Raw genomic sequence first — 26,365 nt, 5'->3', positions numbered from 1 at the left:
AAAAGACCTAGCCATAACTCGTGGACGGAATATACGGAAAAAGGATGGTATACACTGAATACAACAACCAATAACAATTAAAAAACGAACTGCTAAGAAAATTCCACCTAATACCTTGCGTAAAGAATGGAAATCTGGCATCCAATTAAAAAGCCAATCAAACCACCCTACATCTAAATGTTCCCTCACTTCTTGTGTCAGCTCATGTAACTTATTAAGATGGGACCTAATGGATTTAGAATGATCTGATAAGTTAAAACAACATAGGCCCTCAAAATCTGAACAACCATGGTCATGTTTTAGTAGTAAATAATCTATCACGGCTCTATTCTGTAAAATAGCACGGAGCTCGCCTTGAGTATCTGATAATAAATCAGTTAAAATAGCAGAAGTACTGTTTAGGGATTTCACCATCCAGCAAGCAAGTTTGCCTATAGTTTTAGCATTATAAACAGATAGTGCAGGAACACCAAAAATAGAAGCTGCTAAACTAAGATATTCAGATTTAGAAAATAAATGTAAGGAAGAATCACAGTCTCTTGAAAGTGGAGGTGCATCACGCACTATGCGGGATGACGCAGCCTCATCAGAAGAAAACATCAAAAGGCTCAATCGTATTAAAGTTGTTTAGTTAAAAAAGAAAGGGAGTACCCTTTTGGTCACACCCACAGGAACAGGGTAATAATGCAAAAAAGGAATTGAGTGTTCCCTGGGTTTTTGATTCAAATGGGGAACCAAGTCATTCACTCATCTCACTATATTGTCACTCAGCCTATTCATCAATTCTATGCTATAGTAGAACCACAAAGACATAAATTTTGTGCACAAACACTTCAGAATCTTTATTATAAAAAAATGTTTGTTTAAAAAAGTATTCGATACATTATAAAACATGAATTCATCATAAATGATTAAAAACGATATCCGTCTATTCAGTGGTGCCTAGATTTGGGTGTTTTTTTTGGTCAAATTCATAGGCAAAAAGATACACAGATCAACACACTTTCCAATACATCAATTGCAATAAGAAATAATAGTAAAATATACAAAATTAATACATCCCCAACGGGGTAGTCGACGCGTTTCGGTGGTTGTGGCTATAAGCCCCACCTTCCTCAGGACAATTCTGATGTACACATATATCTCTTAAAATATCCCTTTCTGCTCAGGACATCTATGTGAAGTAAAACTTCTTTGGCGGCTTATTGAAGTCTCGCTCTTTTATTTTTAGGCAAGTTACTTAATTTTGCTCGCGGTATATATCCTTTTTCATTTCTGGCATTTACGTTCAATTCTGCCCTTAGTTAGGGTAATCAGACGTTTACATCGGTGTAGTCTTCTGTTAGGTTGTCACAATGATTTTGAATTTATTTAGTCTATTTTTCTTCACTTCTTTCAGGAATTGGTATTCTCAGTTAACCGTTTTTTGTTTTGAAATTTTGCTGATTCCAACTCTTTTGGTATCAGGTCTGAGTTCCTGATGTGGTTAAACCCACATTACTTCTGCTGCGAATTGGACTTCCTTCAATTGTCCTTCTTGCAGGGGTCTCGTGTTGCTAGTTATCTCGCGCCTCCACCGATGTATACCCAAATCTTGATTACCGGCTGTTCAATCGTGTTAAAGCACATGGACCTCCAGAGATATTTGCTGGAATATAGGACCAGGACACATTGCCACAGGAAAAGAGTCATCCGGGCGGTAATAACACATGGTACTAATGGCTTGCAGTCACTATAAGACGTTTGCAACTCATATTATTGTGGACTGAAGTGCACGCGGCAGGAGTCCTGGTAACAACTTTTTTTCAGGAATAGAAAATGAATTGGAATGTTCTAATCGTAGTTGGGCACATTTGCCTATATATCTAGGGTCGCAGGTCAGGTTGTAACAAATGTCACTTTCCGTGATATTGTATGTCGAAATCTGAAAAGTCAATGGGGATTTTGGTTCACTTAGAACAGTACATGAAATACAATAATCATATGCCGAAAAATCCGAATGAATAAATGTAGGATAAACTTCAGATACATTGAAGAAGTGTAGACGGAAGGCTGTCGAGATTGGGACAGCCACAAGGCACGTTGTAAGGAGGTTATTGACAGATCTCATAGATGCTAAACAAAAGTGAGTAGAATTAACAATGGTTTCTGATAGATGCGTCCAAAAGTTAGTAGTGATGTCCCACGAAGCAATGGAACGACATTCTCTATCATTAATCCGGTCCTGAGCGCTCTCTTGACTCTCGGCGCAGTAGACCAAAGGGAGTCCAACGACGACACATCCGGCAGCAGCAATCCATGCAATGATCTGCATTAAAAAGAACAGGCATTACTCATTCTCACAGATAACATTTATCAGCCGGGACTACATCCCAGCTTTCCTGCCCTGGCCTCATCACTAGTACTGTGTTGTCAGATCCTGTTGCTATAATTTCGGCCTGTTCAGGGGGATAATTTGCGACTGTACCCACACGCTAGCTCCAGGATTATCAATTGAACCAAATCCACCGGTTCCACGCATTGTTAACCGAGTTGGAGCAGTGCCCTTTTGAATCGCACCACTGAAAACAGGCATAATGACCAATTGAGCGATTCGATCAGTTTCTTGAATCATTATTTCGGAATCGCCACTATTCAACAGGATGACTTTTATTTCTCCTTGGTAATCGCTATCAATTACCCCACCAAGCACCTGGATGCCTTTTAAAGCTAAACCAGACCTCGGGGCAATCAATCCAAAATGTTCTGCTGGTATTTGAACACCAATTCCTGTTTCAATTATAACTGTTAATTTTTAGAGCAATCCTTTTCAAAGAATGCAGGTCTAAGCCTGTGGACCCAGGGGTAGCTCTACGTGGAGCCAAAGCTCCGGGAGTGATTTCCCAATAGGAAACTGTACTTTTAATTGAATTAGGTTGAACATCAACAATAGGAGGAAACAAACGCATCAAAGGAGAATTCGCATACAGATAAGATCTGTTATTTAAAATCAATAAAGCATCTGATAAGTGATCTCTCCAGTTCTTTAAGGTACCATCTGACAATTTGCATAATTGGTCTTTTAATAATCCATTCATCCTCTCAATCAAACCCGCAGCCTGCTGGTAATAAGGTATGTGGAACGCCCAATCAATATTGTTTTCTGCACAATAATTTTGTACCAATCTTCCTTTGAAATGTGATGCATTGTCAGACTGCACCTGAAGTGGAGTACCATAATATGATGTAATCAAATCTAGTGTCTTCGTCGTATTAATTTGAGTAGCTCTCTTACATGGAAAAGCGATTAGGAAACCGCTATAAGTGTCAACAACTGTACAGACATATTGGCAATTTTTACTCATAGGCAGAGGACCGATATAGTTGATCTGCCAAATTTGTGCGGGGGATGTACCTCGATGTAACTGACCTTTCACTATTCGAGGCACCTCTGTCTGGAATGTTGACATATAGGGCAATGAAGTATCGCTGTTTTAATCAAATCAAGGGGAATATGAATGCCTCCATCAGTAGCCCACCTGCTAGTAATTTTCTCTCCAAAATGTCCTGCTTTTTGGTGGGCCCATTTCGCCAATCCCGCCAAATCAGAATTTTGTTGGTCCACCACTGCCTCAGAAATTTTAGATTTCTCATCTGCAATGTTATTAAATAACTTGTCAAGTGAGTCAATAGGCATATGAGCATCAACATGAAAAACTGTGACATTGCTTTGAGGAAGTAATTCATAAATTTCCTGCCATAATTCTTTACCCCAGATCGTTTTATTATGGACCGTCCAATTATGGGACTGCCACGTAGGTAACCAGACTACCAATCCATTCGCAGTCGACCATGAATCAGTATAAATATGACATGTTCCTGGCAATTCTTGTTTTAAAACTTGGTACACAGCATACAATTCCGCAAACTGACTACTTCCCCCTTCACCAGTGGTGCTCAACAATTTCTGAGTTGTGGGATCATACGAGACTGCTTTCCAATGTCTCTTTTCTCCTATGTACCTGGCTGAACCATCCGTAAACCATACATGTTTTCTATCCTCCGGACAGATCATCGAACAGCATACCCCACTTAACAGGAGATTCCTGTACTATAGGTACGGAGAACTCTTTCTCTCTTCCATCCGCGCCTGCGCCACTTTCTCATGCAACATTGCAACTCCTTTTGGGCCCACACGAGCCCGATCTTGTATATACCACTTCCATTTTATGATGCTCACTTCCTGAGCATAGCCAATTCTATGAGTTTTCGGCGAACTCAAAACCCACTGCATTATAGGAATTTCTGGTCTCAAAATCACATCATGTCCTAATGTTAACTGCTCAGTATCCACTAAAGCCCAATAGCATGCAAGCAACTGCTTCTCAAAAGGTGTATAACGCTCACCAGCCTCAGGTAATGTTTTAGTCCAAAAACCTAGGAGTACTCTAGTTTTACCCTGCTTCTGCCATAAACTCCAATTTGCATACATATCTTGTACAGATACATTCAGATCCACATCACCACTATAATTATGTGTGCTCCCTTTGAGAGTCTTCATAACTGTCCTCTCAGGTTGCTGACTCTCAAATGCAACACCTTTTTTAGACATTAGCTTGATAACGCTAAGAACAGACCGAGAAAACTCTTTGATGTACTAAAGGATCAGATGAACAAATTAGCCGAATCCTCTCAACAGCTCTATCAGCTCTGAGCTGTGAAGACTTTTCAGCATTTTTTACTTCCAAAGCTAGCTCCCTGGAAAGAGAACTTAAGGTTACTGCTGATAATCTCATGACTCGTAAGAGTACTCAAGAGAAGCAGCCAGCCCAACCTGCACAAACAGTGCTCAAAAATAATGCCCATGGGTCAACCTTTAAACTTTATAATCGGGAAGATATTGCTAAAACCCTATTGTCCTTAAAACCGAACAACCATTACAACGATCCTCTTCCCGCAAAATGTTGGCCTACGGTCAACCTCATGGTCATCCCTACTTGGACTAAAATAATTAATGCCTCGCTATCCCAAGGTTCTTTCCCTGACTGCCTAAAAACATGCCGGGTCACCCCGCTACTGAGAAAACCTACTGAGAAACCTTCGAACCCAAACAACTTTAGGCCGGTAACAAATATTCCCTTACTGGCCAAGGTTTTGGAAAAATGTGCTCAGCAACAACTGGACAGGTACATCACAGAATGTAAGCTTCTAAACGACTGTCAATCAGGGTTTAGAACAGACCACAGCATGGAAACGGCAATTATGTACATAGTTGATGACTCTCTACTTGCTCTAGACCTCAACAAAACCTGTCTACTAGTCGTCCTCGACCTATCTTCAGCATTTGACACTGTAAATCATGGCAAATTATTAGACCGACTGGAGAACAGGATTGGTTTTTCAGGTGCAGTCCTAAAATGGTTTCATTCCTTCTTAGAGAACAGATCGCAAAAATTCTTGGTAAACCACATGCTATCCCTTCCATCCCCGAGTCATATTGGAGTTCCTCAAGGTTCAACTCTATCCCCATCCCTATTCAACCTGTACATTGAGCCACTCACTGAAGTACTGCAGCAGGCTAACATCTCCTTCCATATGTATGCAGATGACACTCAGCTGTAAATCAACATATTGAACCAAGCACTTCAAAAGACTGTTCTCTGGCTTTCAAGCAATCCTCTTAAACTGAACTCACAGAAAAGTGAATTCCTTCTGATAACCCCACCCAATCCACCCAATTCCTCCATGATGATCAAGGAGTGGACCAAATTGATCACAGTGCTAAACGGTACTCCGATTCTGGTTGGTTCTACCAAGTCACTTGGAATCAAGCTGGATAAGGAGTTAAACATGAGAACTCGCATCAACACTATTGCAAAAAATGCCCGATTCCATCTGAGCTATCTTAGAAAATATAAAACGTTCCTCAACACTGCTGACCTGAAAATGGCTGTCCAAGCTTTGGTTATCTCAAGGATCGAGTATGAATGCACATTTCTAGCAGGGTTCCCTAAGATTTCAAAAGCACCACTAAAAGCCTGCCTGCATGCTGCAGCGGGACTCGTAACGGGTACAAGAAAATTTGACCACATCACTCCACATCTGAAAGCACTCAAATGGCTACCATACGAGGCAAGAATCCAGCTAAAGATGGCATGTATTACACACAAAGCTCTACACTACATAATACCACTTTACCTTGCCTAGAAAATTACGATTTCTAGAGGCCTCAGATCTTCGAGGGGGGGGGGCGCTCATTTCCTACTGAAACCAGCAATTTCCCATAAGAAAAGAACATACGACAGAGCATTCTTTGGAGCTGCGCCAAGAATTTGGAATGCTTTGCCTCCGAATATCAGAGGAATCGCCTCTCTCGAGATTCAAAAAAGGGGCTAAGTCCTTTCTCATGAGTATATTCCTCCCTTAACTAACCAGGATTCTCTCTCTGCTCTTTTGAGGCCTTTTAGTTATTCCTGAAGCGACTATTTTCATTTGTGCTAATAAGTGAAGATAATCAGGATGATTTGACTGTTATTATCTGAGGAATGATGCCAGAGATCGCACAAGTCAGGGGGCTTTCATCAAGTCTCACCTATGGACCTCAGTCAGACCTGGTGGGATACCCATGTCCATACGCACGATTGAAGGGACGATGGCTAAAGAAGGTACCTCTATCAAGCCACATGGTTATTGGTCTGGTTTTGTAACTGTCTTTGAGTTGTAACTCCACGTTTTCTTTAGGGATGTTATTACATTTTATATGCAAGTATGTCATGTCATGTACTACTATAACCTAAGTGGTCTCCTAGTAAGACTTAATATGTATATTATTGTAAATTTGTAAACAATGAACAAAACTGATTGCTGTTGATTTGTAAAGCGCTCCGACACACAGGATTGGGTCATGTTCGAGCTATAGAAAACACAAAATAAATAAATAGTGTGGGACAATCTCACTCGGTCCACCTTTTATTCACCCCTGCATCCCTCCAAGGAGGAGGAGCGACTCCACCGTCTGGACCCAAAATGTGTCTTTGGCTCTGTGGGTGCCAGGAAAGGTCAGGCTGTTCAAAAACAGACTATCTCCAGATGGCTTGTCCTTTTCTGCAAAATATGCTATGCTTTGGAAAAGATGGACCCTCCTATGGGGTTGCATGCTCATTCCTCCAGAGCAACGGCTGCAACCACGGCGTTGGCACGTGAAGTCCCACTCCTTGACATCTGTCCAGCAGCAACATGGGCATACTTGCACACGTTTACCAAACACTACTGCCCGGACAGCTAAGTCTGGAGGGATGGATACTTTGCCCGTTTGGCTTTCTGGTATGATCTTGGTTCGCAGACCCTCCGCCGGGGATGGTATTGCTGAGGTTCCTATTCTAAGGAAAGGAATCTACAACTAACACATGTCTCTAGCAGATACATCATTACCGAAGGTGAGTAACTTGTTCTTTGATTTTGTTAAGACTTCAATGTTAGGATTGTTCACCCTGGACCTCAACCAATGCTTTTGTGGTATAAAGAAGTTTATTGTTTTACTTTGTGATCACGTAAGAGACCTCTTTGGAAATAAAAGAACCCTTCTTAACTCCTGTGATAGTATGCATTGAAGTGTTAAGTTAACCTGTCCTAACTGGGGATCATCTATAATTTTATTTGGAAAAGGAAGTACCTAGCGGTCTTGACCAGATAGTAATTTGTAAGTTTCCAGTTAATATTTGTGGTAACCCAGAGTTTCTGACTCCTAGGAATCTTAAATAGTTTTGATAATTATAATTGGTTTGTCCAGTAGTGGTATACATTTGAAATGTATTGTATTCAGATCTTTGTATTTCCACATGTTCACAAAAATAGCACTTTGAAAACTCGTTTTAATATTCCCTATTTGTACATCTTTTTAGACCATTTTTGGCGAACTCATTTCCTTGGAGAGTAATAGTGATGTTATGGGCTTGGCGTTGTTTGTCCTAAATCGTTTGCTTTGGAATCCTGACATTGCAGCAGAGTATAGACACCCCACTGTTCCGCACCTATACAGAGATGGTATGTATCTGTTTGTCTTCCTTTTGAAAGTAAATCTGTTTATGAAAGGCTCATTACATAAGTGTGAACTTGACAATCGTGCATGCTTTATTTTAGGTCACGAGGATGCCTTATCGAAGTTTACACTGAAGAAGCTGCTCTTGCTGGTTTTCTTTCTTGATCATGCTAAACAGAAGCGTCTCATTGATCACGATCCCTGCTTATTCTGTAAAGATTCCGATTTTAAGGTATAGCAAAACATTGCTGAAATAAAATCAAAATATGTATATTTTTAATTACTACATCAAAACAAACTTAACAAATCATTTGAGTGCAAAAAAAACCTTTTGGACATTTTCACTAAATTTGGCATTTTTGTTAACGCATATCATTTCACTAGCAGTACATAGGATTTCTAGTATTTGCACAAGAAATGTTCGTGTATATAGCACATTTTCTTTCTTTAAAGAAAACCTTGTGTCTGTAAAATGTTAAAAAATGTTTTACAATTCATTTACAAGTAAGTTTACGTTTGTCACTCGTTTATAGTTTCTAATTTTTTTACACTTTGTAGATGCCACCTCTATAGGTTTTGACAGCAGTAGATATAAGACATACAAACATATAAAGACTTAATTTTACATAGTGTGACAAAATGGATTGGGGCACTCACGTCGCTTGCATTTGTGATTTAAATATATCGGAAGTATACAGATATGTTCACATCTATATTACATTCTGCAGAGATAAGCTTGTCTTACTTCATCCTTGGATAACACAAAACTAAAAGATGTAAAATATTGCATTTACTAAAGCAGCATAGCTGAAATACAGCAACGTGTTGTACATAGTTGAATGTAACAATACAGTTATAATTGCTTCTAGCCGGGATCGGATATTGGAAGTGGGCTGCTACTGCATTGTGTTAGAGAGGTGAGGGTCACTGCTCTTTCCTCAATTGGAGCAGGGTTGCGGCTTTCATGATCAACAAGGGATGGTCATTGCAGGTCCTCTGTGCATAGATGGAAAAGGTTTTTTACTTGTATTTGCACTTCACTGTCTCCAGTCTGGCATCATGACTGTGGTTTTGCCCAAAACATTTGAGATGGTGAACATGTCAACCTAATGGTCTGGTTTGCTACTATTGATGGCTTTGTAGATAATGCTGTGAACTTTGAAGATGGTGTGGGACATGGTCCTGATGTGACGAGGACTTACCTTAACGTCTATTCTCAAACTGTAAGTTGTGATGTGGTCATATTTCTTCACGTTCTTTATGAGCATGCTGCGGAAACCTTCAAGGAGAACATTGTTTCACTTTCTTTAGTAGAGAGTGCTATTGTCAGGCTGTTTTTGTCTTCTTGGTGAAGTGTTCCTTGAGGGTAAGGTCTGTGTCCAGGGTGAATAAGAGTCATTAGGCTGTGGGTGAGATTTGAGGTTTTTCCAGTTTTCTACCCTGCTGTCAAATTTGCATTAATGCTAAAAGACCAGCTAAATGTTAGACAGTCTTGTAAATCAGTATTAACTTAACATGAGACTGAAGGTTGTGGACTGCGTTGCGGAGAGTGGAAAGTGGCTTGTGAATGTCTCTTGCTTGCTTAGATTTCAGCACCAGGATGACTTAAGGATAACAGGGAGGCCTCCACCCTTCCTATGTTGTCGAAAATAAATGCCAGCTGCAGTGTTTTGTGGGAACAAGACCATATAGGACATGCAAGTGAGTCTTGTTTCTGAGGTGACCAGTGCATCAACATTGTGGTAAGTGATGAGGACTGTGATGTCTGGAGTATGAAGTCCTACAGAATGTGCGTTAATGATTGAGTTGGAGTGTGTTCAGCAGTTAGTATGTGTCTTGTATGTGAGGTTGGGCCCCTATTTTATGCAGATTAAGTGTTGTGTGGTTTATTTTTGGGTCTGATTATGGGGATCTGTAGTGAGGAGTGCTGGACTGGGCAGATGCTGAAAACTTACTTTTTAATTTCTTGCCGAGGTTGCATTGGGGTCGAAGTTCTGGCCCAAGACCCTTCCTGGCCCATCAGTAGAAACTAGTTTGTGGCCTTTCGCTTGGCAATGCTCAGCTGGTGGTATATTATGAAGGATTGACAGAAGTCGTGGTGGAGGCAATAGGTTTCAGGTGGGAACCTGTGATGTTCCTCCCTGTAGAGATGGAAGCTGGGACCTGCATTGATGTCACTTCTGTAGAGCAGTGCTGGAATGCAATTATGTCACTTCCTTTAGAGATGGATGTTGATGGTTTGTTTGCCTAGAGTCTTACTTTAAAGACCATTTTGGTTGGAAATCAGTGATGTCTTTGCCTTTGAAGATAGATGCTGGATACTGGATATATGTCACTTCCTGTAGAAATGCCCTGTTCCTCCGTTGTTGTAGTGCCTATGAAGGTAGTTGAGTATGTAGAGAGTTTTTTGTTTGCACTTGTGGGCTAGATAGATGAGCTTAAGACTAGCAGGAACATGCATTTGCTTGTCCGGGTATGTACCCATACATGTTCTCTAATCCAGATGACTCCCTCCTTTGTGGGATCTCGTTTGTTTCATAATTGCCTTTGCCTCTTCTTGTTAAGCCCCATAATGAAGTGTCCACAGTTACCACCTTTATCACCAATGTTATTCACTTAGCATAGGCACACCCCTCATGACTTTAGCTCCAGGACTCTGGAACCAATCGTTCCAAGTATTCTTGCCTACTGGAGGTGTTCTAACTTCAAACTGAATGTACTTTTGTTAAGAGGGTCCACTCTCCTCCACACCACTCTTCTCCGTGTTACTCTTCTCCATTACAGACCACTAACTTTTAGCCATGCTCAACAGCAGCCACACTGCTATATATGGGTAAAAGACATTGGCAAAGCCAATAACTCTCGCATAGGCGAGACCTTTTGGCTTTGCCATTGCTTGTTTTCTCCCAGTATATAGTACCGGAACTAGAAGTGTGTAAGGTTAATGTTTATGATTATTTGGATACTGATGGAGATTTGCATTTGAAGATCTATATCGTCATACCACAAAAACCTCTCCCACTTTGTATCATAGCAGATTTCTGGTTTTTTGCATCGTGTTGCATGCTGCAGGTCTGACGTAAACATTAGTAGGGATGCCTTTCTTTGGTCCTATATGGGAGTCCAGTTTTTGGTAGTCCTGTGCTAGCGCATGAGTTGGTGATGGCTAGCCAAACTATTACGGGTTTTGCCTGTAGCCTTGGAGTGCCAATTGAGTAAGTGCCACTCAATGGGACTCACCCTGAGGCTTGCATAAGCAAAGGTTGGTGAGCCAACAGAGCAAAGTTGATGCGACCGGACACGGCCTAGGGCCACCCCCCCTGTCCCGGCCACCTCTATAAAGTGGAGTCGCAATGAGCTTGTAAAACTTTCCACTATTGTTTGCAATCCTGGCCTCCATACTATACACGCAGGGGTGGAAACTGGCTGTAGACACTGTCAATTTCAATTTACTGCGTCAATAGCCGAGTCCCCAGTCTGTTCTACCCTGTCCTGCGGCTTACTCAATGTAAGATCTCTTCGACGCCATAAATTCGACATCCACGACCTATTAGTCGACAGACAACCGGACTTGATATTCCTTACCGAAACGTGGCTAGATGGTCAATCGGACCCCGACATCATTCAGGCATTACCGCAAGAATACCTTATGACAAGGTTGGACAGACCTGACGGCAGAGGTGGAGGCATAGCTATTGCATCTAAACAGCAACTCGCCTGCCAACTGGAACAAGTACACATGGCAGATTGCGAGGCCGGCGTCTTCACCATAAAAGTCAATGGGGGGACCACGGTGAAGGGTTATTTAATCTACCGCCCCCCAGGCCCCCTGGCAAGGTTTAAAAATAACTTAATAGAAAGTGTCACCGAGATGGCGTTGAGGAGAGATAAGCTCCTATTACTAGGGGACCTAAACATGCACTTAGAGGACCAGACGGACAAAGGAGCTATGGAGTTCTGTCAAGAACTCCAGGCCCTACAATTAGAGCTAAAGGGCCAGCTCCCTACTCATCAGCACAACCATCTGCTCGACCCAGTGTTTGCTAACTGGGAGGATGTCACAACGGCTCTCCCCGTGCCTCTCCCCTGGACCGATCATTTCCTGGTACCATTTGCAATCTCCCTTCCAAAACATAAGGTGATAGATCCCTCCCCCCTCAACTACCTCAGGCGTAATTGGACCAGGTTCTCTTTACCTGACTTCAACGCAGCCCTTATGGCAGAGGGCCCCCCTGGAGGTGACGACGCGGATACAGCAAACAAACTGCTCAACGCTCGTATCACAACGGCCCTTGACCTCACGGCCCCCCTGGGCTGTCCAAAGGTGGGTGGTCGCAAACAGAGAACGGCACCCTGGTTCAATGAGGAACTACGGGGTGCCAAGAAGAACTGTAAACAGGCAGAAAGGCAGTGGCGGTCAGCTTATGACAGCCTAGTAAGAGAAAAATACCTCACTAACAGACGGTTGTACCACAACCTAATTAAAAAAGTAAAATCGGACTACTATGCCGTTAGAATTATGGATGCTGAAAACTCAGCCAAGGAATTATTTTGTGTCTACAAATCCCTGGCTGTCCCCCAATCCTCGACAGAACTAGAGGACCGATCAGTCACTGCATGCAATCGCATTGCTGAGTATTTCAGCGACAAAGTCTCCAAAATCTACTCTGCCTTCCCTATCCAACCGGTGGCAGGAGGGGAGATTAAAATACATGATAGAGAGGCTGAGGAACAAAATTTGTTGCTCAAATTCTCCACTCCACCAGGAGAAGACCTGATCAAAATTTGTAAATCAGTAAAGTCAGGTTCCCCACGGGACCCATCATCTCCCAAACGGTTGGCTGATAGCTTGACGACACTTGAACCATACATCAGGCATCTGCTGGATGTCTCTTTTAACTCCAGCAGTTTGCCTATGGAATGGAAACAAGCTGTGGTGCTCCCCCTCCGCAAAAAGCCTAATATCAGCTTTGATAAGCTGGAGAATCTGCACCCCATCTCCCTTCTACCCTACTTCTCCAAAGTGGCGGAGAAGGTGGCCAATTTGCAACTAATGCAATTTGTGGAGAACACGAGTCTCCTACACCCTACCCAGTTTGGATTCCGACCCCGACACTCAACGGAGTCGGCTCTTCTCATGGCAACCGAAACCATCAGGCAGGGTGTTGACCAGGGCCACACCATGGCCCTGATCCTACTAGACCTGAGCGCCGCGTTCGACACTGTAGCTCATTCCATCCTGCTACAGTGTCTGAACAACGGAGGGGTAGGAGGCGCAGCTCTAAAATGGATCCAGTCATTTCTTTCCGGACGTGGTTTCCAAGTCAGACTGGGTGACTGTTACTCAGAGCGAGTGGTACTCGATCAGGGGGTCCCGCAGGGCTCGTCCCTGAGCCCTACACTTTTTAATCTTTACGTTGTGCCGGTCGCCACTATAGTGGAAAGTCACGGCCTGCGCATGGTATCGTACGCTGACGATACACAGCTCGTCATCTCCCTATCGCGAGCGCCCGGTCTGTCGGCAGACATCTTCAGAGCATGCATGCAAGATCTTGCTGCCTGGATGTCTGCCAACTGTCTCAAGCTCAACGGAGGCAAGACTGAGGTGCTGGTGGTGGGGGGAGACCAAGCAGCCTGGACATCAGAGTGATGGCCACCCTGCCTAGGACCCACACCTACTCCATGCCAGGAGGCGAGGAATCTCGGTGTTTGGTTCGATTCCAAACTCACTTTTGGACCTCAGGTCAACCGTGTGATCGGTTCATGCTTTGGGACCCTCAAGACTCTCAGGAAGGTCTTGGAGTTCCTTCCCATCAAAGCCCGCCAAACACTTGTCCACGCCTTAGTCACCTCCAAAATGGACTATGGCAACCTGCTCTACTTGGGGACTCTCGAGAAGAACTTAAACCGTCTGCAGGTTTTACAAAATGCCGCAGCCCGGCTGGTCCTCAGACGGCCCAGAAGATCAGCCTCAAAGTCCGCACTCCAAACACTTCACTGGCTTCCGGTGAGAAACAGGGTGAAATTCAAAGCACTCTGCACGTGTCACCGGATCATCTACGGTAGGGCACCCCTCCCCTTGCAAGACCTTCTGACACTATATGAGCCTGTGCGTTCCCTTAGATCGTCTGGCACGCGTCGCCTGGCCATTCCAAAGGTGTCCAAAGCCAGGATGGGTGGCAGGTCCTTTAGGTACCTGGCAGCATCCAGTTGGAATGAACTCCCTGTGGCGCTCCGCCTGGAACCCTCAGAGTCCACCTTCAGAGCTAAACTGAAAACACTTCTCTACTCCCAATAGTGTTCCTTCCCCCTTCCCTCCAGCCTGCACTAGGATCTCAGCGCGGGGACACGCCGTCGGCGTCACCATGCGCTCTACAAATCTCCCTATTATTATTACTATTTCACATCAATTTCTTAGAATTGAGAGCCATGATATAAGAATATAAAAAAATAATATAAATGTACAGCAATACAATTATGTACTGCAATTGAAAGGTAGGGGAACAAAGTCTACAGCTGTGTTCTTAGAAAGGCAAGAATGCCTCTAATTTGATGTGCAGCCAGGTAGGCTAGGAATGTCACAGTGGGCTCAGGTTCAATCACATAAGGATTTGCTCCATTGGGGGAGCCTAAATCTGATTCAAAAGGCGAACCAGTAACTTGAAATGAGAGCAGGTATATTGCTGATATTTTGTTTTCTGGTTACTACAGAAAAGGCCTAATTTGGATGGGTACCCACTGAGCCGGTTTAACAAATACATTGACTGTATCCCTCTTGGCCATGGTTTCTATAAATATAAAGATTGCTCATGCCAAATGACTCTTGGTACATTAAATTATGCAATATAGCTTGCCTAGGTGTGAAACTAGATATCTCTCCGTATGTGAGATGGTGTCTCATTAGGGCATTGAGTTTAGTATGTTTGCAGACGTTCCATCATTTTGCCATTTCATGTAAGTGAGTAACTGAATTGATGTTGTAAGACGAACAAGGACCCCTCCTATAGAACTACCTACTAGAAAACATGAGTTTTGTGCAGGCTGAAAAATCATTTACTTTTAAAACTGTCAAACCTTTCTCATTTCACCGTATTTATTATCTATATGGCATCTTAAAGAGTATTAAAGATATTTCTTTGGATGTCCTAAGCGTGCCCTAAGTCTTTTGCTTTACTTACCAGAAATGCCTGAGAAGTTGACTTGGGCCTCACTTTTTGAATGTATGTACATTTGGGAAGTAATTGGAGTGAATTGCTAGCTTCCCGTAGAAGATTCCTAACCAGGGGCCTTATTTATGAAGGCCTTGCGTCAGTTTTGCGCCGCCGGTGCGCCACTTTTTGTGACGCACCGGCGGTGTAAAAAATGCGCCTCGTTGCGCCATATTTAAAAAGTGACGCATCTAGGTAGATGCGTCACTTTTTAAACCCCTGCGCCACATTATACCTGCGTCGGGTATAATGTATCTAGAGTGGGCGTTCCCCCGCAAAAAGCCTCGTAATAGTTACGCAGTGAAATCTATGAGATTTCACTGTGTCACTTTTAGGACGCCGTTGCGTCAAAATCTTGCGCCTGCCTCACAGCAGGCGTAAGATTGACGCAAGCCCTTTCACATGGGGCTTTCCCCATGTGAAAGGACGCATTGCTGGAGTTGCGTCACTTTTGTGATACACTCCAGCAATGCGTCACTTTTGCGCTTACAGATACGTCAGAAATACTGACGTATCTGTAACTCCTTGCGACATGATGCGTCATACATTAAATATGACGCATCAGGAATGTCGCACGGAGTGCGCAGTGAAAAGTGACGCATCGCTGTTTGCACGCAGCGATGCGTCACTTTTCATAAATGAGGCCCCAGGATTATTGGAACATATTGTGGAGACTGCATCAGAGGTAATCTGAAAGTTTTATTAAACACGGGCATGCTGCTAGGTTTATTACCCAATCAACAACTTGGCCATGGCAGGAACTGCACCAGCGAATTGACAAAAACGGCAATTCATTTTTACATAAGCGGGACATATGACTCTTGGTGTACAGATCCATCGTTTGTTGACTCTGAAAATGCAGGTCATTGATAAGTACTTTCCCAGTAAGGAATAGCGAGGTCATTGTCGGCCTGCATAAAGATCTATTAACTGATTTCAGAGCACGTTCCAGACTAGACCGCTCTTAACACTACGAGTAGGCAGCACAATTCTGTGTCTTGGAAAGTTGGCGCAACATGGGTGTTATGTTGTGTAATATGTAATTTACCTTTAACTGTGCTCATTCCACATTCTTTGGAATGTACTGTACTGTGTTCCACTTTCCTCTATGTGTTCCACTGGTTTTCATTATTGACGCTGACTGACTACCTGTCAGTTGTGTACCTGCTTGCTTAAGGATTAAACTACATTTTAACCTACATTGATGTGTCCTTCATCAATTCAACAAGTGGCGACGATCGGGATGTTCTACATATTTAAAAAAAAAAAAAAAAAAGAATTAATTTAATCCTTTGTCATCTACAAGCAGAGACGACGCTACGGAGTACCTCCAGACGCTTTTGAACACTTCTCTAAGGACTTCGAGCTATTGGGCGGTGAGCACCTTTCATGTGCGTGTGGATCGCTAAATATTTATTTTTAAGCAAAATTACTATTTCCAGAGCTAATGCGCTTTGAAATACGGAGCTCTTACCGTTGCATTTCGAATAATGCTATTTGGAGCCTTCGCGCGTGACTGCCTCTGATGCTCGCAAGTTCTCTGCCATCTCCAGCGTCTTCACTCCTACGTCAGACGTTCATTGTGAACGTGTGCGTCATACGCGGCGGCCATTTTGGATTGGTCTAGCCTACCAGCAGTCGGACAATCATTTAACTGACGCGAATGAAGTCAGTTGTTTCTGTCACACAGGGAATTACCTTTTAAAACGTTTTTAAGGTATTTACAACAATTTCGCTTATTATTCAACTAATTCTACATTTTGGCTTTTAACTTTCTTTTGTTTTTACGAACTGTTACACTTCCTGCTTTCCAAACTCACTGGTGGTGAAGAAAGGACAGTGAAGGAAATACCATTCATATTTTTCTTGTTCTCAAGTAAAGATTTGTTTCACTGAACAATTCCACCTGAATTCATCATATTTTATTTTACTTCTCCTTCGTGGAAATGAGTCAACAAACTTTCTCTTTGAGTAATCCTCAAGACTTTTGGTCTAAAGGTTCTTCACCAGATTTAAAATGGTTGGAATGGAAAGACTATTTTCTGAATTACATGGAGACTGTGGACTCTGATGGCAAAATGTCTGCAGAACAAAAGAAACGCATCCTATTGCACTCCTTAGGTCCACAAGGTCTTAAGTGTTATAATCAAATGAACAAACCTGTTCTTGGGGATGGGGACAGTAATGTTTTTATTGTTGCTCTATCAAATTTAGATAAGTATTTTGCCCCCAAGGCTTGTATTGGTATTACGCGATATAAATTTTTTCAGAGGAAGCAATCCAAGAATGAAAGTGTTGATGACTATGTGGGTGAATTAAAAAAGATGGGGAATGATTGTGCGTTTGGTGCTTTACTAGATGATTTAATTCGCGATCAGGTGGTAATGCACGCAAACAATCCTGCTATTCAGGAACGTTTATGGATGAATGGCGACGCCTGTCTAGATGACATCTTAGCCTTAGTTCGTAAAGCTGAAACTTCTAGCAGGTGTGCTAGTGCTTTGAAATCAGATAGCACTACAAAAGATATAGTTGCTAAAGTTAGCTCCAATTATAAAAAAGTCAACAATTTCAAACAAAAGAATGAAACTTGGGCAAAACCCAAAATGAGTGGCGAAATTCCCAAATGTTACAGGTGTGGGAGTTCTGAGCATTTAGCTTTTGCTAAGTCGTGTCCGGCTAAGAAGAGTAAATGTGGTGCATGTGGTTTGTATGGCCATTATACCAAGGCATGTAGAAGAAGAACCAAAACCATAAAATGCATTCAAGAGGATGTTGATTCAGATAACAACTCTTCTAGTAGTGATGATCAAGCCTCTGAATGTGCAGTGGTTCTAAAAAAGAAACTCCTTCTCAATATTCGAGATGGATGTTTATTAGTTGACAATAAGCCTGAATGTTGGATGCACATTGGTGGTGTGCATGTTAAAGTTTACGCGGATTCTGGTTCGCCTTACACTATTGTAAACGAGGATGTTTGGCGCAACAATTTTGTTGATCGAATTGGTTCAAATTTATCTTCTTCTGATATTGACCCAGAAGGTTATAATGGAGGGAAAATTGATATTATAGGTTTTCGTTGGTTGAAATTCGAATTCAAGAATCGCAAATCTTATGGCAAGCTATACATTTAAAAAAAAGGACCATCGGTTTTAGGATGGAAAGATCAGGGTGAATTACACATTATCCTTGATCCCAATTCAGTTGAAAAGGTCCTAGTGATGGATGAAGGGACTAAGACTGGTGATGTACTGTTAAAGAAATTTCCTTCTGTTTTTCAGAAGTCAATTGGCAAATTAAAGGATTTTGAACATAAGATAATCTTAAAGGATAATGCAGTTTCCAAAATCCATAAGGTCAGAAGTGTCCCTATTGCCTTAAGACAAGATGTTGCATCTGAACTTGATAGATTAGTCTCTGCTGGCATTATTGAGCCTATTGAGGCGTCTGCTTGGATTTCTCCCTTGGTTGTGGTGAAACGTGCAAACGGAAAATTGAGACTCTGTGTGGACTTGCGCCATTTGAATGACAACATTGTGGTAGATCAGTTTCCCTTACCTAAAATAAATGAGATGCTAGCTTTGCTCGATGGTGCTAACTGGTTCACCACAATTGATTTATCTGCTGCATACCACCAGATTCCTTTATTTAAAGACAGCAAGCAATACACTGCTTTTGTAACTCCGCAGGGTTGTTATCAATTCAAACGAATGCCTTTTGGCTTAGTCTCAGCAGCTGCTGTTTTTCAGCGCCTAATGCACAGATTGTTCTCCGTGAAAAACACAAAATTTTTCCAAGATGATATTCTTATTTTTGGGAAACACAAGGAAGAGCATGACAAAACTCTAGAAAAAGTTTTGAGCATTTTGGAAGAAAAAGGTCTCACTATTGAGTTTTCAAAATGTACATTTGCCAGTGATCATGTTACCTATTTAGGTCATGTTATTGACTGTGAAGGGATTAGACCTAAGCCCAACCTCATTGATGCTATCAAATGTGCTCCATCTCCTAAAGGTAAAGATGATGTTAGGTCTTTCATTGGTTTAGCCGAATTTTGTTCCAAATACATTCCTAATTTTGCAACCAGGACGTATAATATTAGACAACTTTTGAAAAATAAGACTAAGTTTTTATGGTCAGTGGAGTGTGAACAGGATTTTGAGGACATAAAAAGTTGCATCACAAACATTGCTTCTTTAAAAAGTTTTAATCCAGAAGCACAAACCATTATTACTACTGATGCCAGCATCAAAGGTTTGGGTTCCGTTTTATCTCAAGTTGGATTGAATGGAAAAGAGCAAATAGTGGCTTATGCGTCTAGGTCTTTATCACCTACTGAGGAAAAGTATTCGACTATTGAAAAAGAAACCTTAGCTTGTGTGTGGGCTGTGAATCATTTTAGAGCTTTTGTGTGGGGGACAAAATTTATTTTACGTTGTGATCACAAGCCGTTACTCAGAATTTTAACCACTGAAGAAACTACTAATACTTCTGCAAGAGTAGCCAGACTTGCCATCAAGTTGCAAGATTTTAGTTATAAGATGGAATTTGTACCTGGTAAAGAAAATTGCATAGCTGATTTTTTGTCTAGAATGCCCAAGCAGCTTGTAGAATGTGAAGATGAGTTGTGGAATTCCTTTCAAGTTGCGTATGTACAAGACCTGGAAGGTAATGGTATAGTGAAAGAGAAATGGGATGAAGAATATCTCAATGATGATGAATTAACATCGGTCAGATCACATCTAGTTGGTTCCTGGCCTAAGAAAGTGGATAGCAAACATCCTTTGAAGTCTTTTTGGGAGGTCAGATTTGATCTAAGTATCAGGGAAGGTAACATTTGGTTTGGTGAAAGGGTAATTCCTCCCAAAATGTTGCGTTCTTCTATCATGGCTTTATGCCATGAAGGACATTTTGGAATTGTCCGTTCCAAACGCACTGTAAAAACTTCATTTTGGTGGCCTGGAATGGATGCTGATATCGATAAATTTGTGAGGAATTGTAAATCATGTCAAGTTGCTGATAAATCTTTGGTCTTGTGTAAGCCTCCTATGGGCACTATGGTGGAACCTTGTTCTCCGTGGGAGCACACAGCTATTGACATTATGGGTCCCGTTGGTGATGACCAAAAGTATATTCTAGTGTTGATGGATCTTTTCTCTAGATGGCCTTTTGTAAAGATTGTTAACAGAGCTGATACTGATACTGTTTTACAGTTCTTAGACAATTCTTTCACTTTAGAAGGAATTCCTTCTGTTTTATTAAGTGACAATAGAGTTCAGTTTATGTCCAGTAAAGCTAAAGAGTACTTTGATAGATTAGGTATCAAGCACAAAACCACTGCTTTATATAACCCCAACAGCAACGGCATGGTTGAGCGCTTCAACCTAGTCATTAAAAACACCATTCAGATGTCTGCTAGTAATAAGGATTGGGAAACTCGAGTATTAAAAATGGTTTGGTCTTACAGAACCTCTATTTGTGATGCAACTGGGTTTCCTCCCTTTGTTCTTATGCGTGGTAGAAATCCACGAACAAAATTCACTCCTGGGTGGTTGTTCAAATCCAATGTCGTTAATTGGTCTGAAGATCTTGTAAAAGAAAAGAGTCAAGCTTCGCATCTAAAGGGTAAAATTTGGTATGATTCAAAGCACAATGTTAAAAATGTTGACATTGTTATTGGTCAGTGGGTAAGAGTCAAAAAACCTGGCAAAACTCCAAAGGAGGAAAGTCGTTTTTATGAGCCTATGCAAGTTGTGGAAGTTATGAACAATTCTGTTCGTCTTACTGATGGACGAGTGTGGAACCTTAAGAGAATTGCTAAATGTTGTGATCCTTTGGATTCTCTTGACAAAAACAATTCTTCTGATCCTTTGGATTCCTTCAACAAAAACAATTTATCTAATTCTGTTCCTTTGCACTCCTTCAGTAAATCCTCTAATTTGTTTGACTTGGAGGATTTGATGGGTTCAACTTCTTCTGTGTCATCTAATGCTAATATCTCCAGTGGAAATGCTGCTAGCTTTAACTTAGCTGTTCCTACTGTTTCAGGTTTAGCTGATCAAGATGCTTTGACTAGTTTGACAATTCCCAGTCTTCCTGTCTCAAATTGTGCTGGTCAAGAAACTTTCAGCTCTAACAGGAATTCTAGACGTGAAAGAAGGCCTCCTGTTTGGTTGGCTGATTACATTTCTGAAAGTTTTCCACTTTAAATGATGTACTGTTTTTTTTTTTTTGTTTTTTTTGTTGTCAAAGGAAAGGGATGATGCTTGTTATGATCATTTTTATGTTTTTGTTTTTTGCGTTCCAAAGGGGATGTGTTATGTTGTGTAATATGTAATTTACCTTTAACTGTGCTCATTCCACATTCTTTGGAATGTACTGTACTGTGTTCCACTTTCCTCTATGTGTTCCACTGGTTTTCATTATTGACGCTGACTGACTACCTGTCAGTTGTGTACCTGCTTGCTTAAGGATTAAACTACATTTTAACCTACATTGATGTGTCCTTCATCAATTCAACAATGGGCTTGCAAGTCCAAGCCATTTATGTCTGATACTTTCACTGCCTCTTGAATGTTTATCAGAGCTTTGAATGCAGTCTTTCCACTTTTGTAAATCCTCCTTCGCTTTTTATTAATTGAAATAGAACTACTGAGCAAGGCCATGTTAGAGGAAATATACTTCTTTTTTTAGAGATGCACATGCGTCTTTCCCTGTCTTAAATGTTGGTCGAAGCCTGCTTATGTAACCCTTGTGGTAAAGATTTTCTGAAATGTTTTTTTAAGCTGTAAAAGACATCCACGATGAAGAGCTAGACCTGGCGCTAAGTAATTCATTTTTTCCTCAATTGCGTCTCTTGTGTCTCTTTTGGCAGGAAGTTTTGAAAACTGCAGTGTTAAAGTTTTAGAGCAAATAATTCTTGTTTTGTCCTCCTGCAGACAAGCAAAGATGTTCTACTTGCCATCTCAAGAGATTTCCTAAGTGGAGAGGGTGATCTCTCGCGTCATCTCAGCTACCTTGGCCTTCCTGTTAGCCATGTTCAGATGCCTCTCGATGAGTTTGACTTTGCAGTGACTAATTTAGCAGTTGACTTGCAATGTGGAGTACGCCTTGTGTAAGTATATGTTAGTTTTCATGTTACCATTTTTTCTATGTCTGCAATGTGGAACAAGTGTAATGTTTTTTTTGCCATCAGGAGAGCAATGGAACTTCTCACACAGAGTTGGACACTTTCAAAAAAGCTGCGAGTACCTGCAATTAGTCGACTTCAGAAGATGCACAATGTTGAAATAGTACTCCATGTTTTGAAGGAACGAAACATCCAACTAACCGATGAATATGGTAGGAAGTGTTTTGCTAATCTGCTGTGTTTTCTTATATATAATCTTGCAGATTTCTTACCATCTGTTATGTTTAACTTGTAGGTGCTGTTATTGATTCCAGGGACATAGTAGATCGTCATAGAGAACGAACCTTAGCACTTCTTTGGCGAATTGTTTCTGCTTTCCAGGTATTTGATTATGCCTTTGTTTATTCTCAGTTCTTTGAGCAGTATATTATCTTGTGTTCTTTCTCTCTGATAATGGTGAGATCTTCCTATTGTAAAAGGACTATAATGCATGGCAATTACAGATAACAAGAGCGAGGATAAACAGTGGGTAGAATCCTGCCCTTCTTTATATTTATTCCTTCATTTGTATTCTGTGCCCTGCTCGTCAGCCAGTGTGAGTGATGTCATAGAATGTTTGTGTCTGGTTCACTGAAATGTCAGTTGGTGTATGTGGGCTGAGTACAATATTTAACTTGAACCTTTTGAGACTCAACATTTCTTTGTCCAAATTTCATGAAATTGGGAACGTAAGAGACTAATCAAATTCAAAAATATTAAAACTAAATTGGACTGATGGCTTGAACTGTAATCTTCAGGATTAGTTGCTTAAACCCGGACCCCTTTGTCAACTAATCTCAACTCTTTAAATTAGTGTTTCTGTTAGTTTAACTACAATGTTATAAATATCCTCGCAGCAGCTTAATTATTTTTCTATATAGATGTGTTATGTTTCTCCCTTATTAATGCGTTTTTATTATTTATTTTGTAATGTTTCTGATTTATTTTTTATAAAATGGACCAAAGTTGAAGTCTTATAACGGGTGAGAGGGCCTTTTTATCAACTTGTATAACCCGAGGCAGAACGGCTATAATGCTATTAGAACATTCCACCCACTGAGGGTAGAATGTCCTAAATTAAACTAGCATTGACATAGCCAATGGGTCTTGCCTTTGGGACCGTATAGGTTTTCAGCCATGCAGCACATTATCCTGGATGCTACAACATCTACTGTTCTTTAACATGGAAGCTTTGGCACTATTAGGCATATTTTTGAACTGCATTGAGAAGTACTTATTTAAAGTGTTATTTTTGTATGACTAGTTATCTGCACATACAAGAAAGTAAAGATGCCAGAAACTGCAGAGCTTTAAAAGTTGTAAACTGTAATGCTGTAATTCACCTCAACCTCTGTCTTGGTGCAATGGACCGATAATGGGTATATACAGTTAAGCAACTTTGTTGCTCATTATCGAACTCCGGAAGGTTACAGGTTTACCAAAATTTAAACTAATTAACAAATATATTAGGACACTCAGGCAAGACACAGTTTAGCATATTCAAAGGTCAACTACATACCCCAGACCATTACAGAATATTAATACTCTTGAAATCATCAGCATGATGAATCCGCTCTGAAACAAATTATCCTGAGTGATCAGAGCAAATTAACATGTCAGTGAAAGTGTTCAGACTGGCTGAATCTCGGCACCTGCTCCAAATCCTGTGGCTCTGGGCAAACCACGTATTCTTCCAGTGCCAACATAAAATAAATGTGCCCTTGAGTTATGTAACTGGTGCTCGTGCGAAGCGCTCCACTACCTTCATGCCGAGTTCTGCCTATGTACAAACTGCAACTGAAGTGCTGCTTCAGATAATGTGATGTTTTAATTTGAGGGTTTGAGTTTAACAAATCGCTGGCTCCGGCTGACTGTTAGTCGGCCACACCAGGAAGCAGCGTGTGGCTGCACATCACAAAACCAGGGGCGCAGGGATCGTGCACGCACAGGGAAGTGCCGAGCTGTGGTCGCTGCACTTGGAAGTTCGAATATTGGCAGAGTGTGCGCTAGGATGTTCACTTCGGCCCGGAGATGTTCACTTGATAGGTGCTCACGGTTCTTGAATGTGCAATAGCAGCCCTGGAACATGCACTAGGATGTGAACTGTCAGTTCGGGGTGTGCACTGGAAGTTCATTTGGGAAATAAGAGCACTGGGATACATAATTTTTAGCCCAAGGGTGTGTACTGCCGGCCCGTTAATGGGCACACAGAGCCCCAAGATGTTCACTAGGACCCATAGGATGTGCACTGTCAGGCCATGGACGTGCACTGGCAGCCCTATGATAGACGTTGGCCATCCTGGGATGTGCAATGGAAGGCCTTCCCACAGGCACACGGAGCCCTATGTAGTGTGCTCTCATCCCAGAGCTGTGCACTGGAAACTCTCATTGCCGCCAGGAGGCCTGGGACATTCACTGGAAGCTCTTTTGTGGACGCTAGCAGTCCTTGGATGTGCAGTGGCTGCCCTGTGATGGGCTCAGGGAGCCCTGGGATGTGCACGTGGAGACTCTGTCATGGGCACGTTTAGCCCAGGAATGTGTACTGGAAGCCCTGTTATAGGCACTAGGAGACCTTGAATGTTCAAAGTCGGCTCAGGAACGTGCACTCTGGCAGTCCTGTGATATGAAGTGCGGCCTGAGAAAAGCAAGCACACACAGTGCAATTGAAGTACATCAAATGAAACTAGGCACAGCAGGAGGAGTATGGAAAGGGTCATAAAGATGGTGGTTAAATGTGTGTGGGGGAGGGGGGGTGGCATGACCGGGGAAGGAGAGCAGAGCAGCAGGGCAGGCGAATGGAACGAGCAACAGCACGGGCTGGGCTGGGCTGGGCTACGCATGCGTGCTATCTAGACCCCACCTAAAATAGGAAGATTCCAATGGAAAGTGTGCTTGCAACCCAACTAATCAACGCTGTGCCTTCGAAAAACAACAGTTAATGTTTTGTGATCAAGTAAAAATGTAAACGGCGTATGTTGCCAAATAATAGTTTGCACTTGCGTCACTGTGCCTTCAAATGTACTGATTGGTTTTGTGCTATGTAAAAATGAAAACTGTGTATTTAGGAAATAGTTTGAATTTGTCTTGGGTGTCCGTGTGCTTGTTTCAGAGGCTGCACGGATAAGAAAAACATCTGTGATGTATTGGCTCTTCACACCCTGTTTCTGCATGGAGTATCTGTCTGTGTTTTACGAAAGTCTGCCAATGGCTGACACGCCTCTTTAAATTATATCATTTGCCGCTGACGAGAAGAAATAAATTGATCTGGTGCTATCTTAAACTACAGCTGAGGCAATAACAGGAAATGGGTGGAGGATGTGGCAGTACAGCATGAGCTGTTGACTGTCGAAGTGGGGAACCTAGTTCGAGACTCTGCGTCAGCTCAACATCCTGTGATTCTGGGAAAATCAAGTAATATCCCTGTGCCTAACCATATTGAATGTGTCCTTGTGTAGTGTATCTGGTGCTCATGTAGAGCGCTCTAATACCGTCTGGTCTAGTTCGCACTGCACAAAAAACTAGGCTGCCATGGGGTTGGGCTGTATGACCGAATTAGTCGCCATTTTGAAATGGTGATTTATAAACATGGTGCATTTAGAAATGCCCAAACTCGCGACAGCACAGTTTAAAAACGGAAATTAAAAAAACACATTAGGCAAATAACTGGACTATGTATGCTACTATGTCGATAACGGGGAGCCAAGGCTTCTTTAAAATCCGAACGAGTTGTATAAGAGCACAGAGAAGGGCACATTGGTTCGGCTCTTCATCAGATGGATGATTTAGTAACGGCCCTGTGAGCTGGGGAGGGGGTGGTCTAAATGCTATAAGGCATCAGGATAAGCGCCTGTTCAGCTGGGATGTGGCACAATCACCGAACAATGGCATTGCAATCCTGAAAATAACAAACAGCGACAGGACTGGTGGGAGGAGGTCAGGGATGGCATGGCAGGGATTAAGTGAAGTAACACT

At 41.9% G+C, this 26,365-nt stretch overlaps 1 protein-coding gene across 1 annotated transcript in view; it reads left to right on the top strand.

The window, feature by feature from the left end:
• Positions 1-26,365, top strand: part of ASPM (assembly factor for spindle microtubules) — a 388,799-nt gene that overhangs the window by 100,843 nt on the left and 261,591 nt on the right. The window contains exons 9-13 of the mRNA XM_086954783.1: positions 7,881-8,022; positions 8,119-8,249; positions 22,164-22,339; positions 22,421-22,566; positions 22,650-22,735. Coding sequence (XP_086810909.1) covers positions 7,881-8,022; positions 8,119-8,249; positions 22,164-22,339; positions 22,421-22,566; positions 22,650-22,735 — 681 coding nt within the window. The remainder of the gene's footprint in view (positions 1-7,880; positions 8,023-8,118; positions 8,250-22,163; positions 22,340-22,420; positions 22,567-22,649; positions 22,736-26,365) is intronic.

This window comes from Lissotriton vulgaris, chromosome 1_1 (genome assembly GCF_964263255.1).
Source record: "Lissotriton vulgaris chromosome 1_1, aLisVul1.2, whole genome shotgun sequence".
In the NCBI taxonomy this organism is placed as follows: Eukaryota; Metazoa; Chordata; class Amphibia; order Caudata; family Salamandridae; genus Lissotriton; species Lissotriton vulgaris.
Note: the sequence above shows the minus strand (reverse complement) of the source record. Positions and strands in the feature narration are given on the sequence as shown.